The sequence below is a fragment of the Elephantulus edwardii genome, unplaced genomic scaffold, assembly GCF_000299155.1.
Source record: "Elephantulus edwardii isolate Elephantulus edwardi_28Jun2011 unplaced genomic scaffold, EleEdw1.0 scaffold00034, whole genome shotgun sequence".
NCBI lineage: Eukaryota > Metazoa > Chordata > Mammalia > Macroscelidea > Macroscelididae > Elephantulus > Elephantulus edwardii.
This window is the reverse complement of record NW_006399784.1, coordinates 17,911,847-17,929,796: the sequence shown is the minus strand read 5'-3', so window position 1 is coordinate 17,929,796 and position 17,950 is coordinate 17,911,847. Positions and strand designations below refer to the sequence as shown.

The 17,950-nt window shown below is 39.2% G+C and overlaps 1 protein-coding gene across 2 annotated transcripts in view; it reads left to right on the top strand.

Moving 5' to 3' along the window:
- TRIM2 (tripartite motif containing 2) overlaps positions 1 to 17,950 on the top strand; it is a 189,787-nt gene that overhangs the window by 151,100 nt on the left and 20,737 nt on the right. For both annotated transcript variants that reach the window (XM_006884464.1, XM_006884463.1), the window contains exons 7-8: positions 10,957 to 11,060; positions 11,654 to 11,821. In XM_006884464.1, the coding sequence (XP_006884526.1) occupies positions 10,957 to 11,060; positions 11,654 to 11,821 (272 nt within the window). The remainder of the gene's footprint in view (positions 1 to 10,956; positions 11,061 to 11,653; positions 11,822 to 17,950) is intronic.

Below are 17,950 nucleotides of genomic sequence, written 5' to 3'. Positions count from 1 at the left end.
TCTCTGAAAACCCAGTGTAAGGGGAGCTAGGAGTTAATTACAACTGACAGCAATGCATGAGCGAGTTAGTCCCTTGCCTCACCAAGGCCCGGGGTGGTACAAATGATTAATGCCCTCAGCTGAACCCAGATATGCCTCTTCAGAAAGACCTCATAATCTACTTCCAGAAAGCCAACCACTGGAAACCTTAGGGAACACAGTTCTGTTCTGAATCACATAGGGTCGCCAGAGTCAGAACCAACTCAGTGTCAACCCATTTTCTTCTCCTGCAAAGGCTTCACCACTACTCTCCCCAAAAATCTCCATGTAAAAGAGGTCATGCTAATTTTTCAGCATATCATTATTCCCATCCTTTAAGAACAAAACTCAAAATTATGAGGCAGGGAGGCCAAGTTTAAAGGTCAGATCAAGTCTAGTAGAACCTCTAAGACCATTACCCTTAATCATCCTTCTAATCTGGGTAAATACTTACTCCTGTGGCTTAAGTGTCTACCAAACAGTAGGCAGGCCTATAAAGTCAGTAATTACACCAGGAGGCTCTCTGTCCTTAGCATAACTAACCACATAAGTTCAAAAGAACAGCATTTACCCAAGGAGACAGCACAGAAGAGACAGGAAAGGGTAGGATAAAAGATTACTAGAAATGAGAATTCTGGAAGGAAGTAGGGAAAGTGTGATTCCAGTGTTGTTTTTGTGAGCAGACCCTCCAGTGGGGTTTTAGTGATAGTTAATCAAATGGGAGGAGACTGCCCATCCTTCTCCTGTGGAGCAGCTGGTGGATTTGAACTGTGTTCCTTTAGCTTGCAGCAGAGTTTCTTACCATTAGGCAACCAGAGCTCCCTATGATGACATTGTAGGTATTAAAAGGAGCTCAAGCTAGTCTTTAGGGAGTTTCACTACTAATACAAAAGCTGAATCTCTCTGGTTTGAATCCACCAGTGGCTCCAGGGGAAACAGTCTCTCTCATGTGATTTATAGCCTCAAAACACCCACTGGAGGGTCAGCTATGCATGGTTCCATTACAACAGTGATGAGTTTTGAGTCTTGATTAATGTCAGAATGTCAATGAATAGAAAATCAGTTTGCTTTATAAACTTTCACTCATATCACAAATAAAACAAACGGGGTGGGGGGCAGAAGAAAAGACTCTTATCTTTGGGAACTCTTCTTGCACTTGAAGTTGTTATGTGACATTTTGTCAGAACCAACTTATGGCTATCCCTCCAGCATTTTTCAGAGGTTATAATTGCAAGAGATCGCCCAAAGTGGCCCATCTTTCTCCTATGGAGCAGTTGGTAGATTTGAACCACTTACCTTTGGATTGGTAGTGCAACTCCTTATTCCTTGGCCACCAGGGCTCACTTTGTTGCATTTCAAGTGGCAGAGAAATAACTAGTATTTCCTGAAACTAGGAACTGGACTGTGAATGGGGTGCAGCAGAATAGCATTGTCCCCACCCTCAAGGAGTTTATATTCTGATGCATCCAGTTAACACAGCATATGAGAAATGTTTGCTGAAGAATTTTAAGGGGAAAATATGATACCTATGAGCCCAGATGGTAGTTTGCCTCACGTCAGACACTAGATGGTATCTTAAAAGCCTAATTAGAAATAAGAAGCATTATGCATGTTGGGACTGGGTGGTTCAAAATATATAAAGGGTCAAGAGAGCCAGATTTCATTCTTTTGTGCTGTCTTATTACTTCTGTGATATTGCAAGGGTTACATTTCTTCACCCAGAAAAGGAGAATAATAATATCTATCTTGCCTAGAATAACTTTTAATGCTGGTCATGGTTATAGGGAACACAAGAGCATGTGTGTGAAAGTGCTGTGAATATCTGAATGCTTCATTTCCCATGATGTAATATGGATTTTAATGTAGTCAAACATTATTAACCTACCCAAGCGCTCACTCATTCAGCAAGCATCGTTATACACATATGTGGTTGAAAAATCTTGTTCACACCCTGCTCTTGGCTCAATTTCAACTTCTTGTTTCGTCCTATTTAGAATAGCTAAGTTTGCCTAGCCTTCATCTTCATGCTAATTGGAGTGGGTATGGGAGGTACTCTGAATTGATTCGTCCTTTTTTTCATGCTAGGGAGCTCTGGTGGCTTAGTGGTAAGGAGTTGCGCTGAAAATACAAAGAAACATGATTCCAATCCACTAGCTGGGAGGAAGATAAGCATTCTCCTCCCATGCAGTTTACTGCCTCTGAAAACCTGCTTGGAGGGTCAGCTATGAGTCGGTTCTCATGTGGTGGTACATAACAAACAACTATTTCATGCTAGCAACTTAACTGACTTTTGTAACCTTCCTAAAGATACTGGATGGAATGTCTTGGATGGCAGTCACCGAGAGAAGCAGAGATGAGAAGTTGTTGACTTCAAAATTCATTTTGTCTTCAGAGGCTAATTTGACATCTGAGAGAAACAAGTTTTAATTATCTTATGAAATGGTTGCCAAGTATGTATAATTACTTTTAAAACAGGTATTACTCATTCTTCTAGCTAAAATTTAACCACCAAATGAAATGTTTTACAACAAAGTAGACAGGAAACATTTAGTAGGTATTATGTTTAAGGAACCCTGGTGCCATAATGAGTGATATGTTGGGCTGCTAACTAAAGGGTGACAGTTAAAATCTATCATCTGCTCTTCAGGAGAAAAGTGGGCAGTCTCGTTTCTGTTAAGATTTATTTACAGGCTTAGAAACTGAAGGTTGTGATGAGTTGGAACTGGCTTGACAGCAATGGATATTTTGGTTTTGTTTTTTGGTAGTGTTTGGTATATTTTGTATTGCTTTTATATTTCTCATTAAAAACCAGTTTTTGATAGAGAGGGTATATTTATCTTCAATATTTTTCTATATTTATGTATGTGGTGTTGTTGTTGTTATGTGCCATTGAGTCGCTTGTGACTCATAGCGACCCTATGTACTACAGCCCTATACCCTGCTCTATCCTATGCCAATGTTATTGTCTCTGACACCCCATTACCCCAGTCACTAAATCGTCCATCTCATTGAGAGTCTTCCTTTCTTGCAGTATCCTTCCACACTCCCAATCATGACGTCCCTCTCCAAGGACTGGTCCCTCCTTGCACCATGTCCAAATTATGTCAGACAAAGCTTCAGAATCCTTGCCTCCAAGGAGCAACCTGGTTTCACCCTCAGTAGGATGAATTTGTTTGTGCTCCTAGCAGTCCATGGTATATTCAATACTCTTTATGTAGATTTAAAGTATATTGAGTCCATATATTTTATAGATTGTTGTTGTTGTTATGTGCCATATAGTCAGTCACCTGTGACCCACAGTGACCCTATATACAGCAGCTCTGAACCCTGCCCTGTCCTGAGCCAGTCTCACTAATTACGACACACAAACCCCCATTGCCTCAGTTATTGTATCAATCCATCCCATCTGGGGTCCTCTCCTGTGCTGTCCCTCCACCCTTCCGAGCATGATATCCTTCTCCAAGGTCTGGTCTCTCCTGGCCACATCCCCAAAGTATGTGAGATGAAACTTTAAAATCCTAGTCTCCAAGGAGAAACTTGGTTTCACTCTCTCTAAGACAGATCTATTTCTTTTCTTGACAGTCCGTGGTATGTTCAAGACTCTTCTCCAGCACCGCTATTCAAAGGCATGAATTCTTCTGCTGTCATTCTTCATCATTGTCCAGCTCTCTGATACATAGGAAATAATTGCAAAGACCATAGCCTAGATTAGGCGCACCTTAGTCTCTAGACTGATATTATTGCTTTTTGGTACTCTGTAGAGGTCCCTGATAATAGATTTTCCCAATTAAATTCATCTTTTGATTCCTGACTGCTAGTGTTAAAGGTGTTGATTGTGAGCTGAGTGAGCTATAATTGGTAACACCTCAATCTCTTCTCCATTTACCATGGTGCTGCTAGTTGGGCCAGAGGTGAGAATCTTTGTCTTCTTGATGTTGAGTTTCAGTCCATATGGAGACTCTACAGTCTTTGACTTTTTGCAGCAAATTCTTTAGGTCCTCTTCAGTTTCAGCAAGGTTGTGTCATCTGCGTAAAGTAGATTGTTGATGAGTCTTCCTCCAATCCTGATATCACATTCCTTCTCATAAAGCACAGCCTCTAGAATGATCTGTTCTGCATTTAAAGTGCAAAGATATGGAGAGAGGACGCATCCCTGATGCACTCCTTTCCTCATTTTCAGCCATGCAGTGTTTCCCTGCCCTGGTCCAAGTATCAATTTCACATAAGCACAATTAAGTTCTAGGGTTTACATTTTCTTAGAGGTTAGCCACAATTTGTTGTGATCCACACAGTCAAATGCCTTTGCACAGTCAATTGAACACAGACATTTCTCTGGTTCTCTTTCTGCCAAGACCCATCTGATATTGGCAATAATGTCTCTAGTGCCATGACCTCTTCTAAACCCAGCTTTTATTTCTGGTAGTTCTCTGTCAAATGTACTGTTCCAGTCGTTTCTGGATAATCTTCAGCAGAATTTTTCTAGTGTGATATGAGTGATATTATTCAATAATTTCCACACTCTGTCGAGTCACCGTTTTTTGGAATGAGAATAAATATGGATCTCTTCCAGTCAGTTGGCCACATAGTTGTTCTCCAGATCTATTGGCACAACCTGGTGAGAGTACATCCAGAGCAGCATCAGTTTGCTGAAATATGTCAATTGGTATTCCATCAATTCTCGAGGTTTTATTTTTTGCCAAATCCTTCAGAACAGCTTGAACTTCCTCCTTCATCACCATTGCCTCTTGGTCAAATGTTGTTTCTTGAAATTTTTCTTTTTTCATAGAATGGCTCTGTATAAATCTTCCATCTTCTTTTAATGCTTCCTGAATCGTTCAAATATTCTGCCCATAGCAGAATCCTTAAGCATTGCAACTCACAGCTTGAATTTGTTCTTTAGTTCCTTCAGCTTAAAAAATGCCTAGCAAATTGGTGCTTTTGCTTTTCTGACTCCAGCTCCTTGCACATTTCATTATGATACTTTGCCTTGTGATCTGATATTATGTCTTCCTTCTGAAATTTTAACTTAATTTTGCTTCCAAGTCACTCTCTAGACATTTAAATGTTGGCAGTTCAGCCTAACGGGTGATGTGGCTGCTGTCAGTCTGCATCATTATTCATTCATGGTGAAGGTAGAAGTAGTCGGCATCAGCTTCATGGGGAATGACAGCCTCATTTGTCCTTTGAAAATATGCCCATGCTGTCCCTTTCGTTTTGGGAGTAATACTGTGATCCGCGCCTGTGTTTTCAAATAGAGATTTTTGTTGTTGTTTTGCTTCATTTAAAAAATGATCATCAGTATCCTGACATGCCAAAAGATTCTCATAACAGTCAGTGCATCTTGCCAATAGTACTAAACCCAGCTTTTTGGCAGTGAAGCCATATGGCTTAAAGAAAAGCGTTTTTAAAACAAATATCAGAGAATTTAAATGTCACTGTCTGTTCCATCTAGCTTTTTACAGGGAAAAAAAATTAGCAATCTTCAACTGACAATTCCTTTCCCATCCCTTTGATGTAATTTCATTTGTATCTGTGTGGGGCAAGAGAAGTAGGCTGTAGCTAACAGGAGACCAACAGGGCAGCTACGCTCACACATTTCTCTGCAGCTCAGTGGTTCTAGAACCTCTCTCCAGGGGGGGTGTCCTTGTGCAGCTTTAAAGTCATTGCTTTTTGTGACCAAATATTCGCAGGTCTTGAGCATCTCAGAGTTATTTCAACTTGGCGTTGAATCTCCCTATTTCTTCAAATACTATATCTGATTAAATGCTTTCACAAATTTTAAAATCATCCCCGTAACACAATTTTCTCCCATTTCTACTATTGACCCTCCAGATGTGCATTTATTTTAGCCGGAAAGAACCTTGAGGTCATCATTAGCTGTACGATTACATTTATTTTGCACTTACATTTTTCCCTCCCCGAACATTCTATCCTTTCATATTTCCAAAAAGAAGATATCTTTTTTACTAAGGGACTCCCTTACCTTTGAATAAATCCTGGTAGTGCAGTAGGTTAAGGTCAGCAGTTCGAATCCCCCAGCCAGTTCTGCATGCAGTCTCTTCCCATTTAGCTTTATAGACTTGAAAGCCCGACAGAGGATCTCCATCAGTCAGACAGGCATTCAGTATGTCAGTGTTTTATCTCCTGAGATGAAATATATTTGCTTTCTTTCTTTTTTATAAGGATACTGTAGGGAGCTCTGGTGGCTTAATAGAAAGGAGTTGCATTTCCAGCCCAAAAGAACATGGTTAAAACCACCAGCACTTATAAAGGAGAAAGATGGGCAGTCTCCTGCTGTGGCATTTACTGCCTGTGAAAACCTGCTGGAGGGTCGGCTATGGGTCAACTCGACATTCTCCAACAACAAGGTTACTATAAAAAAATGCCACAAACTCAGTGCCTTAGTTTCTTCTCCATTTTGGAGCCTAGAAGTTCAAAATCAGAGTACTAGCATTATTAGTAGTATTATCAAGTTCTCCAAAGACTCTAGAGAGACTCCACTCTTCCCTTTTACAGCTCCTCATGACTCCACATCCACATATACCTCAGCTTATGATGGCAGCAAAATGTCAGCCTCTGCTTCCATCTTCATAGGGCCCTCTTTGTGTTTGCACATCTCAGATCTCTCCCCTTTCTCTTGTAGACACCAGCAATTTGGAGTGAGGGTCTACATGTGTCTGGGATGTCATCTCTAGTTCTTTAACTTAATTAATCACATCTGCACTGACTTTCCCCAAATAAAGTTGCATTCACAGGTTCTAGATGAACATATTTCTTTGCAAGGGGTATAGAAGACACCATTCAAGCAGTTCCAGGTAGTGATTTCACTAAGAACAGCCTCCAAGTAAGTGATCTGAGAAAGTTCTGCTCAACAATTTGTGGTTGATTTCATGCTGAGTTTAATCCTGTCACCAATTTCACGGCCTAAACGACAACAACAAAAAAACCCACAAAAAACTATTTTCAGAGAGTCTAACTATTCCTAAGAGAAATCTCAGCAGGAATATGCCTTTGTCCCTCTTTCCTAAGGCACTGCACTCTTGTCAGCAACTATAGACAAAATGCTCTTTTATGTTTTAAATTTACATGAAATTTTACAACAGAAAAATTACTTTCTGGTATTTGTGATTTAAACTTACTTCTTCCTCATATCCGAGCAAGGTTCATTCTGTTTCCATCCATTTAATATTTACCCAAACCAGAACTGACCAGTTCCCCCTGACTCAGTTCCTACTCCTGGTAACCCCGTGTTTTCAGAATAGAGCTGAGAAGCTCCCTGGAGTTGTCAGTGGATGTTACCTTAAAGCATGTCACCAGGACTTTCTTCCAGTGCACTTTTGGGTGAATTTGAACCAGTTAATTACCAATTAGTTAGTAACCGAACATACTAACCATTTGAACTGTCTATACTTGTAGTACTTGTATGTTATTATTGTTAGCTGTTATGAGAGTCAGCCCTGACTGATAGTGACCCTCTGTCAACAGATTGAAATGCCCAATTTTGTGCCATCCTAATGATGTCTGTTGCAGCTACTGTGTCAGTTCATCTCATTGAGGGTCTTCCTTCCTTTTACTGACCCCTCTCTGCTTTAACAAGCATGATGTCTCTCTCCATGAACCGGCCTCTTCTGACCATATGCTTAAACCACACTAAGAACACTAGGTAACACTACATAGCTGTATTGAAGTAAGTTAGGACCCCTGGCGGCATAGTAAGCTGCATGTGAGACTGCTAACCAAAGAAGCTGGTGGTTTAATCCACCAACTAATGTGCAGGAAAGAGATGAGGCAGTTTCTTCCTGTGCAGATTTGCTTTGTAGCCCTGAAAACCTAATTGGGTGGGGGTGGGGGGTTCCACTATGAGTTAGAATTGCCTCAACAGTGGAATAGGTTTTATTGCTATTAGTTCTAACTACTTCTTTTGAAATAAGTCCAGCCATCTGTTAACCTCAACTTGCATATGAGTAGTTGGTGGTCTGTTCCACAATCAGCTCCCGGCCTAGTTTTCACAGCTGATACTGAGCTTCTCCAGCGGTTCTTTCCACAGATGTAATCAATATGATTCCTATGCATACTATCAGGTGAAATTCAAGTATATAACCTGCGTTTATGTCTCTTAAAAAATGTATTTGCTATGAATAAGTCATTGATTGTGCAAAATCCAGTCATTCCCTCTCCAGCTCCATTTCTGTTACCGAGTCCATGTTTTCCAACTACTGAATTTTCTTCTCTGTTCCCGACTTTTGCATTCCAGTTACCCATTATTATCAATGCATCTTGGTTGCATGTTCGCTCAATCTCCGATTGTAAAAGTTGGTAAAAATCTTCTAGGGTTAAACCGAGTGGCTCCTTGGAGGCAAGGATTCTGAGGCTTCGTCTAACATACTTTGGACAGGTTGTGAGGAGAGACCGGTCCTTAGAGAAGGACATCATGCTTGGGAGGGTGGAGGGACAGCGCAGGAGGGGAAGGCCCTCTATGAGGTGGATTGATTCAGTGATTGGAATAATTGGGATGGGAGTGTCAGACAGTACGAAAGGCACAGGACAGAGCAGAGTTTAGGCCTGTTGTACATAGGGTCACTATGAGTCGCAAGCGACTCGATGGCACATAACAACAACAACATCTGTTAACCTGTGGACTGACTTCTTTGCTTCCCCTGCAATCCCTACCTCATATCCTTTGATTTTAAAAAATGAGTCTGTTGTTGCTAGGTAACATAAAGTGAGACTCATGATGACCCTCTGAACAACAAATCTGAACCTTGCCCTATCCTGTGCCATCTTCATCTCTGACATACTCAATCTATTTCATTTAAGGTCTTCCTCCCTTTCACTGTCCCTCCATCTTTCCAAGTGTGAGATCCCTTTCCAAGGAATAGCCCTTCATAACAACATGCCCAAAGTATGTGTATGTGAGATGAAGTTTCACCATCTTTCCCACCAAGGAACACTCTAGTTGCACTTTCTCTAAGATGTCTGTGTTTGTTCTTTTGGCGGTCCATGGGATAGTCAGTACTCCTCTCCAACACCACAATTCAAAGGTATCAATTCTTCTGTCATGCGTATTCATTACCCAACTTTCAGATGTCTACCAAGTGTTTGAAAAGTCCATAGCCTCAATAAGGCACACTTCAGTCTTTAAACTGAAATTATTGCTCCTCAATACTTTGGAGAGGTTCAAGCTTTCCCATTGCAACACACTTTTTGATTTCTTGACTGCTAGTGCCAGAGGTGCTGATTGTGGATAGCAGTAAGGTGAAATCATTGCCAATTTCAATCTTTTTCTTCACCTATCATAATTTTTCTTCTTCTGTTTTCTTCAAAAATAAAAAGGAATCCAGGAAGGATGAAAATAGTTCCTTGGGTTAATTGATTTCCAGTAGGTTTTCTTATTTAGTCTAGAAAGCACCATACTAGATTATTTTTCATAATTTCAGGAAGAATATCAGATACTGAATCATTGAAAATAATGCATAAGTAAATGAACAACATGAAAACCAACTTGCTATTTTTATAACATCTGTGATCTTATTATTTCTTAAATGTATGCACAATCCAACATCCAGGTTTCTTCCAAGAGCTGCTAAATGAGAAGGTAATTGTGGCAAAAATATAAAAAAAAGTCTGTCCTCAGTTAGAATATTAATTTCATTACCATATCTTTGTGGAATCTTAAGTGCATCATGATTATGTTACTGTACACCTATAAATTAATAAGAGGTGATTTGGCATTTGCCTAAAGAACTAATTTTGGAAAGGCCTGATTGATTTGGAAATAGTTTAATTTCATATGGATTAGACTCTGTGTATACGTGTGTGTGTGTGTGTGTGTGTGTGTGTGTGTGTGTGTAGGTAGGTAAGGAATAATCCCTACCCTACGTTTGTGCTTATGAGAAACCTGTACTTGGATCATGAGACAGTCATCAGCACAGAGCAAGAAAAACTGCATGGTCCAAAATTGAGAAGGGTATACACCAGGGGTGTGTCCTATCTCCATACTTTTTCAATCTTTATGCAAAACAGATTATCCAGGATGCAGGGCTCTATGAGGAATGTTGCATCAGGATTGGAGGAGGACAACAATCTGCGTTATGCAGATAACACAACCCTGCTTGCTGAAACTGAGGAGGACCTGAAGCACTTGCTGCAGAAGGTCAAGGACTACAGCCTTCAATTTGGATTGAAGCTTAACATCAAGAAAACAAATATTCTCACCACTGGGTGATTGGCAATGTCATGATAGATGGTGATGGGATTGAGATTGCTAACAGCTTAATTTGCTTGGCTCCACATCAACAGTCTTGGTACCAGCAGCCAGGAAATCAAAAGACAAAATGCATTGGGAAAGTCTGCTGTCAAGAGACCTCGCCAGAATACTCAAGAGCAGTGATAGAGACCAAGGTGCATCTGATCCAGGCCATAGTCTTCACAATTACTTGCCATGCATCAGAAAGCTGGACAATGACTAGGGATGATAGGAGCCTTTAAGCTGTGGTGCTGGAGAAGAGTACTAAATATACCATGCACTGCTAGGAGAAAAAACAAGTTCATTCTTGGAGGCAGGGATTCTAAAGCTTCGTGTGGCATACTTCGGGCATGTTGCTAGGAGTAAGCAGTCCTTGGAGAAGGGACATCATGCTTGAGAGAGTGGAGGGGACAGCGCAAGAGAGGAAAACCCTCGATGAGATGGATTGATTCAGTGACTGGGGTAATGGGGCTATGTGTATCAGAGACAATAGTACTGACACAGGATATAGAGCAGGGTTCGGAGGTGTTGTACATAGATAGGGTCACTGTGAGTCACAAGCAACTCAACTCAACGGCACATAACAACAACGAATTATCTGATGTAGAGGACTAAATAATCTCCTGCTAAGATTAAGAAATAAAATTCACTATTATTTGTTTTCTGTGAATTTCTTCCCCCATCACCCTCAGGTACCAAAGGAAGAAATAAAGGAGAGTTTACAAATCTTCAGGGGGTAGCTGCATCTACAACTGGAAAGATCTTAATTGCAGACAGTAACAACCAATGTGTACAGGTATGGTCCCTAACTGTATTCTTAACAATCTACAGGTACATTAATAGAAGAGATATATTCCAACTTAAGACCTAAGTTACATACCATAAGCACAAGGAGCTTAGAATATATATGTAGGCTTTTCTTCAGATAGAGTTTACATGTTCTGTCCTGCAGTACATTTGACAAGTCTTCATTTCTTCCTTATAATGACCTGTACTACTTTACATCTGTTGTTAGGTGCCATCAGATATGGCAAAAGGATGAAACTCTGACAGCCCATGCTGATTTTAAACCATGAAGTATTCCCTTGTACGGTCAAATAGCTATCCTCTAGGTCTGTGTACAAGTTCCACATGAAATACAATTAAGTGTTACCAAATTCCTATTCTTCCCAGTGCTAACTTGTCATGAACTATACAATTGAATGCCTTTGCATAGTCATTTAAACACAGGTAAACATTTTATTATTCTCTGCTTTCAGTTAAGATCTATCTGACATCATTCAGTCTGCCCCTCATTCCATGTCTCTTCTGAATCAGGCTAGAATTCTCTGTGTACTGGTGTAAACTGTTTTTGAGATTTACGTCTCATTAGTGCACGTTCTTTTCCAGATATTTTCCAATGATGGCCAGTTCAAAAGCCGCTTTGGCATACGAGGGCGCTCTCCTGGACAGCTGCAGCGGCCCACAGGAGTAGCTGTGCATCCCAGTGGGGACATAATCATTGCAGATTATGACAATAAATGGGTTAGCATTTTCTCTTCAGATGGGAAGTTTAAGGTAAGATTAACTACCAGTTACCCACTATGAGGTAGATATAAGGAATATATAATGTATTCAGCTATTTCTTTTAGAAATTAAAAAAAATTGAACAATTCTTCATACACAGAGCATCTTGATTGTTTTATCAAGTGAGAACAGTGATGATATGATCATTGATCTATCTGTATATATCCTAAATGTGGGTCCATTATATAAAGAAAGTAAATGCGGTTTCTCAATTGCTTTCTCTTTTTTTAAGCCATGAAATTTAACAGGAAAACTCCCGATTACCTCAGTTTAGTCATTCAGAAACAATTTTTTAAAAAGAGTTATGAAAATATAGCTTATATATCTCTAAATTCTACAAATCATTTTTGAGCTTCCTGTGTATTAAAAAATAGAATTTTAAGACAAGGTCCTACCTTTTTTTTTTTTTTTTTTTTTAAGATCAAAGCCATCTTTATTTTTTCTATGTTAAGACAATACTATTAGCTGTATATTACTATTATTTACAATATCCTTCCTGTACTCTCCGGTCCCTTTCATTTGCTACTTTCTGCCTCTTCTCCCACTCATTCTGTCCCTACCTGTCAACGCTCTGCAGTCATTTCTATTTGTGGATAAGCTTTTGCTTTATTCTTTTTTATTTTAGAGAAATTCCTCTCTCCTTTACCTCCTCCCCCACATTCCATTTGATCAGTTGTGCTTGTCTTATTCCAGGTTGTTGATTGCAATGCACATATTTTCTAGTGGTCCACACATTTCAAGTTGATCTTCCCTCTCCCTAACTTATTATAGCGGTCATTATCTATTCATTTTATTCTTGTTCTCTTCTCACTGTGTGGCCATCCAATTTTTTTATAATAATGGTCTTACTTAGTATTTGACCTTTTCTGACTGATTTCCCTCAATATAATGTGTCCTAGACTCATCTATGTTGTTTAGTGTTTCACAAGTTCATTGTTTTTCAATGCTATATAGTATTTCATTTTGTGAATGTACCACATTTCTCTGTTCATTTGTTGACAGGCACTTGGGCTGTTTGCATCTCCTTACTGTTGTGAATAATGCTATAGTAAACATAGGTGTATGTACATCTCTTTGTGTCACAGATCTGATTTCTTTAGGGTACATTTCTAGCAGTGGAATAGCTGGATCAAATGGGATTTCTCTTTTTTCCTCTCTTTTCTTAATTATACTAGTTTATTTATAAAATTCTAATACATTGTTTTCCAGACCAGATTGTTCCAGTTTTCCTCAAACCCCCCCCACCCACCAAACTGTACAACGCCTAATTAATCCCCCCAAATCCTCATCTTTTTACTCCTCTCCCGCCACCCCCCCCCATGCTTGGATTCTAATACTCATTCTACAATAATGGTTTTATATAATATTTGTCCTATGGGATTGAGTTAGTTCATTCAGCATAGTGCTCTCTAGTCCCTCTGAAGTTAGGTAATAATTTAAAAAAATCATTGTTCTTTCGTGCTGCGTAGTATTCCATTCTGTGAATATACTATAATTTCTCAATCCATTCGATTATGGTTGGACATCTGGGCTGTTTCCATATTCTTAACTTTTTGAGGAAGTGCCAGACTGCCTTTCATAGTTGTTGCACCATTTTGCATTCCCACTAGCAGCACATGAGACTTTCAATCCTAATAAATCCTCCATCTTTATCAACACTTGCTGGTTAGTGGCTTGTTAAACTTGGCTTTCCTTGCTGGGGTGAGACTATAACTCATTTTTGTCTTGATTTGCACATCTCTAAAGAGCATAAACCCTCAGAGAGGTGGGTTGACTAACTGTAGCAATGGCTTGAGTATGTCAAAGATTATGAGGATGGCACAGGACAGGACAGTGTTCAGATCGGCTGTTCATAAACTATGAACAGCCCATGAGTCATCCTTGACTTAGTGGCATCTAATAACAACAACAATAGTCATCGGGAGCATTTCTTCATGTGTTTGTTAGATATCGGAATATCTTTGGTGAAGAGTCTTTCCCCATCTTCTGTACATTTTATCCTGGGTTGTTTGTCTTTTTTTGTTGAGGTGCTGTAGTATTTTAGAAATTTTGGATGGTCCCTTGTTAGATATTCCATTGTCAAATATTTTTCCCCAGTCTGTGGGCTTTCTTTTCACCCTATTGGAGAAGGTATTTTATACACACAAAATTTTCATTTTAGAAGGTCCTATTAGTCTATTTTGTCTTCTCTTTGCTATGATCCCTTTTTTTTTTCTATATTTGAAAGCCTTTCATAAATTAAGAGTTTATAACTTGGTTCCTATTCCCCCTGCCCCCTGATCATCTTTATAATTTCATTTTGGTTTTTTCCCACACCTAAGTCCCTAGTTCGTTTTGATTTGGTTTCTGTGTAATTTGTGAGGTGTGGATCTTGTTTTCTGCAGATAAATGCACAGTATTGCCAACACTGTTTGTTAAAGAAGCTGTCATATCCCAGCTTAATGTATTTCATCTCCATGGCAAAGATCACTTGACCATAAACAGATAGATGAGTTGATTTCTGGCTTCTTGATTCTTTATATGGGTTTATTTGTCTGTCACTGTACCAGTACCATTCTGTTTTGATTGGTTGATTGTAATAGATTTTGACTTCAGAGGGTGTGATGTTGCCACTTTGCTTATTTGGGAGTATCTTGAAGAATGGCATTGATAAAATTCTTCCTTTTAAAAATTTAGAACCCAATTGGAGAGAAAGGTTATTATACCAAAAGTGACAGTTGATGTCAGCCTTAAATCAGTTATAAACTGTTATGTGTCATTGAGTCGCCTGTCAATCTTAGTAGCCTCTGAAGCCTGCCCTGTCCTGAGCCAGTCTCACTGATTCTGACACACCAGCCCCCACTGCCTTAATTACTATATCAATCCATCTCATCTGAGGTCTTCCTCTCCTGCACTGTCCCTCCACCCTTCCGAGCATGATGTCCTTCTCCAAGGACCAGTCTCTCCTGGCCACGTGCCCAAAATGTATGAGATGGAGCTTCAAAATCCTAGCCTCCAAGGAGAAACTTGGTTTCCCCCTCTCCACAACATATCTATTTGTTTTCTTGGCAGTCCATGATATATATGTTCAAGATTCTTCTCGAGCACCACAACTTGAAGGCATCAGTTCTTCTTCTGTCATCCTTGGTCATTGTCCAGCTCTCTAATACATAGCAAGTAACTAATAACTGTTTAGTACAATCTAAAAACAAAATTTTAAAATATGCAAAGTAAGAGAATAAAAGACTTTTTTTTGTGGAGAAATTGCAAATTGAGCTATACTTTGCAGGAACACATCACAGAACTTAGTATTACTCTCTTTGTCATCTTCATGGAAATATGAAAGTAACTTCTATTTCTTTAAGTCATCAAAGAAAAGAGAGCCTTATGAGAACATAATCTCTTTTTAAGGTGGGATCAAAGACTATTATTATCTAGCTCATTTTCTACATTTGTTCATAAGATCAGGCAGCGCTTTAGGAAAAGTCTTTTTTGCCAAAATACATAATGATGCATTCCATGCCCTATACTCCCCCTGTTGTTAATGTGCCATTCAGTCGGAACTGAATCATAACTGATTCCAGTGGAGTTTCAGAGGCTGTCAATCACGTGGAAGGAAATTTTCCATCTCCTTCACAGAGTAGCTGCTTAGATGACATCACCTGCCTTTGGATTGGCCCTACAACTCCTTATCCTCTAGTCCCCTGACCTCCCCTCGCCAGCCTAACACTCATTGCTATTTAGTCAGAACCAACTCTAGCTCACCCTCTTTTGGGATTCCAAGGCTGTAGATTACTTAGGACAAAGTTTCCCACTTTTCTCCTGAGAAGTCATTGATAGATTTGAACCACCAGAGAAGTAGGTTAGCAGCACAACTCTCTGAGGCCTGTACCACCAGTGCTCCCTAACAAAGGTTTCTATTGACTTCGAGTTCTGTGACTGCTATTAATTGCTGGGCCCTTGGCAAGCTGTATAAATTCTTTGGGTTTCAATAAACCATATATTAAAAGCTGGAATAAAAAAAAATCTGTCTTCTAGAATTTGAATAATAATTAAATAAAATTTTGTGTCTAGATTATGTGTCTAGTAGAAAATCAGCTAGTAAATAGCCTCTTTAAAATTAAAATGCCTCTAATAACCCTTTCAAAAACATGAAGTCTGGTGATAAGCTATGTTTGGGCCTTTGTGACTTCATACAGGTGCCTAGTGGTCATTTTAATAATCCTTGGATTACTACAGTCACCACTTCATCTATAAAGATGAGTGATTTATATGATTGTTAACAGTTCTTTCTCACTTAAAGCTTCCTTCTTGTCTACAGGGCGACATCATTTTAACTTGGGAGAATAAAAAGCTCTATTTTCAATTCTGCATTATTGTACATCATAGTTTTTCAGCTGAATGTTTTGTTCCACTGGAAATATGATGGCCACATGTGCAGAAAGGGGACTTTTGCCTTTCTGTATCTCTAAAGTGTTTCCCTTCTTTTGTGGTTTTTAAAATAATTGTATTTGCAATAAGACTTACCCACATTTGACAACTTTTACATAAGTAGAATAAAAGTGGTTCATGACATCTTAAAGATGCTCTTTAAGTTTGAAGACAACCTATTTGTTCATGTTTCACATACTAGCAAAAATCAAGATCTGTATCTTTTTCGATTCCAGAGGTAGTGCTAAAATTAATGGGGCAATGGTTAAAATGCTCAGCTGTGAACTGAAAGGTAGGCCCTCTGAACCCACCAGCAGCTTCATGGGAGACAAGACCTGACAGTCTGCTTTTGTAAAGATTACAGCCTAGGAAATCATATACAGCAGATCTGTGCATCCTATTCTGGTCGCTGTGAGTGATGATCTACTAACCAGAGTAGCACCCAACACCAAAATAGATTTCACTTGTTGAGAAACAGTTTCCTATCAAAAGAAAAGAGTTTCTTAGATTAAGTGTTTCTTATTCCACAGTTAAATGTTCCACATGTAATAGAGACTTATCTTGAAAGCACTGGATTCTTGGAGTTTGAATACTACACTTTAATTCATTATTGGCGTAAGCTCTAAAGAATACTCATGCCACCTAGAGGATGGGAGGAATAGATACAGTTTAAAAGAGCTCTTTATTTTTTACCATGTTGTTATGTGCTGTTAAGTCACCTGCGACTTATAGCGACCCTGTGTGCAATAGGTCTGGACCATATGGATTCATAAAAACTCAAAGCATTTATCAAGTAAAAGCTCATTAGTTCTAGAATGCAAATTCTCCCGGAGTGATACCTACATACTATGAGATAATTTTTTTCCTCCTTTCATTTACATCTTCTGTGAAACTCAGTATAATTTTGTTGTGATAGTGGTGTTTTATACCATCAAGTTGGAACCGACCCATAGCTGACCATCTAGTGGGTTTTCAAAGGCCATAAATAGCAAGAGAGGAGATTGCCCATTATTTTTCCACAGAGCCGCTGGTGAGTTCGAACCATGTGCATTGGGGATTGCAACGAAATGACAAGTGTGAATTGCTGGTATTAATAACTTATCTGAATGAGTAATTTTTTTCCAATTGCATATGGAAATAGTAATCTGTAGAACTGTGTGGTGGGGGGAAAAGTGATAGTAGCGACTGTTTCATACATAAGATAACAGAGTCTGCACATAGAAGGTTAAGTTCGGTCATCAGTTTAATTAATACTCATTCTGTGAAAACCTCTTTCACAAAAGACTCTGAAGCAGAATACTTAATTCCATTTCTCTCTTTTGGAATTCTTATTCAGTCTTGATAGATCTATTTTTCTTTTTGAGATATGACAGAATTTTCTAGAAGGACACAGGAAAAAGCCTGATAACTGTGCATCGAAAGTTGTTAAAGTGACATGTCGACATTTGAACTGAGGTTCCTTTGTAAGCTCATTTTTTTTTAAACTTTATTTTATTTTTATCATTTGTGTGTGTGTGTGTGTACCGTCAAATCAGATTTGACTGGTACAGGAGGAGATTGCTCCTTCTCCAGCAAAGCATCTGGTGGATTTGAACCGCACACTTCTGGGACTGCAGTGTAGCTTCTTGCCACTAGGCCACCAGAGTTCGCCTGTAGGCTCATTTTTATCTTCCTTTCTCCCTGATTTTTTTAAACTCTTTAATTTTTTTT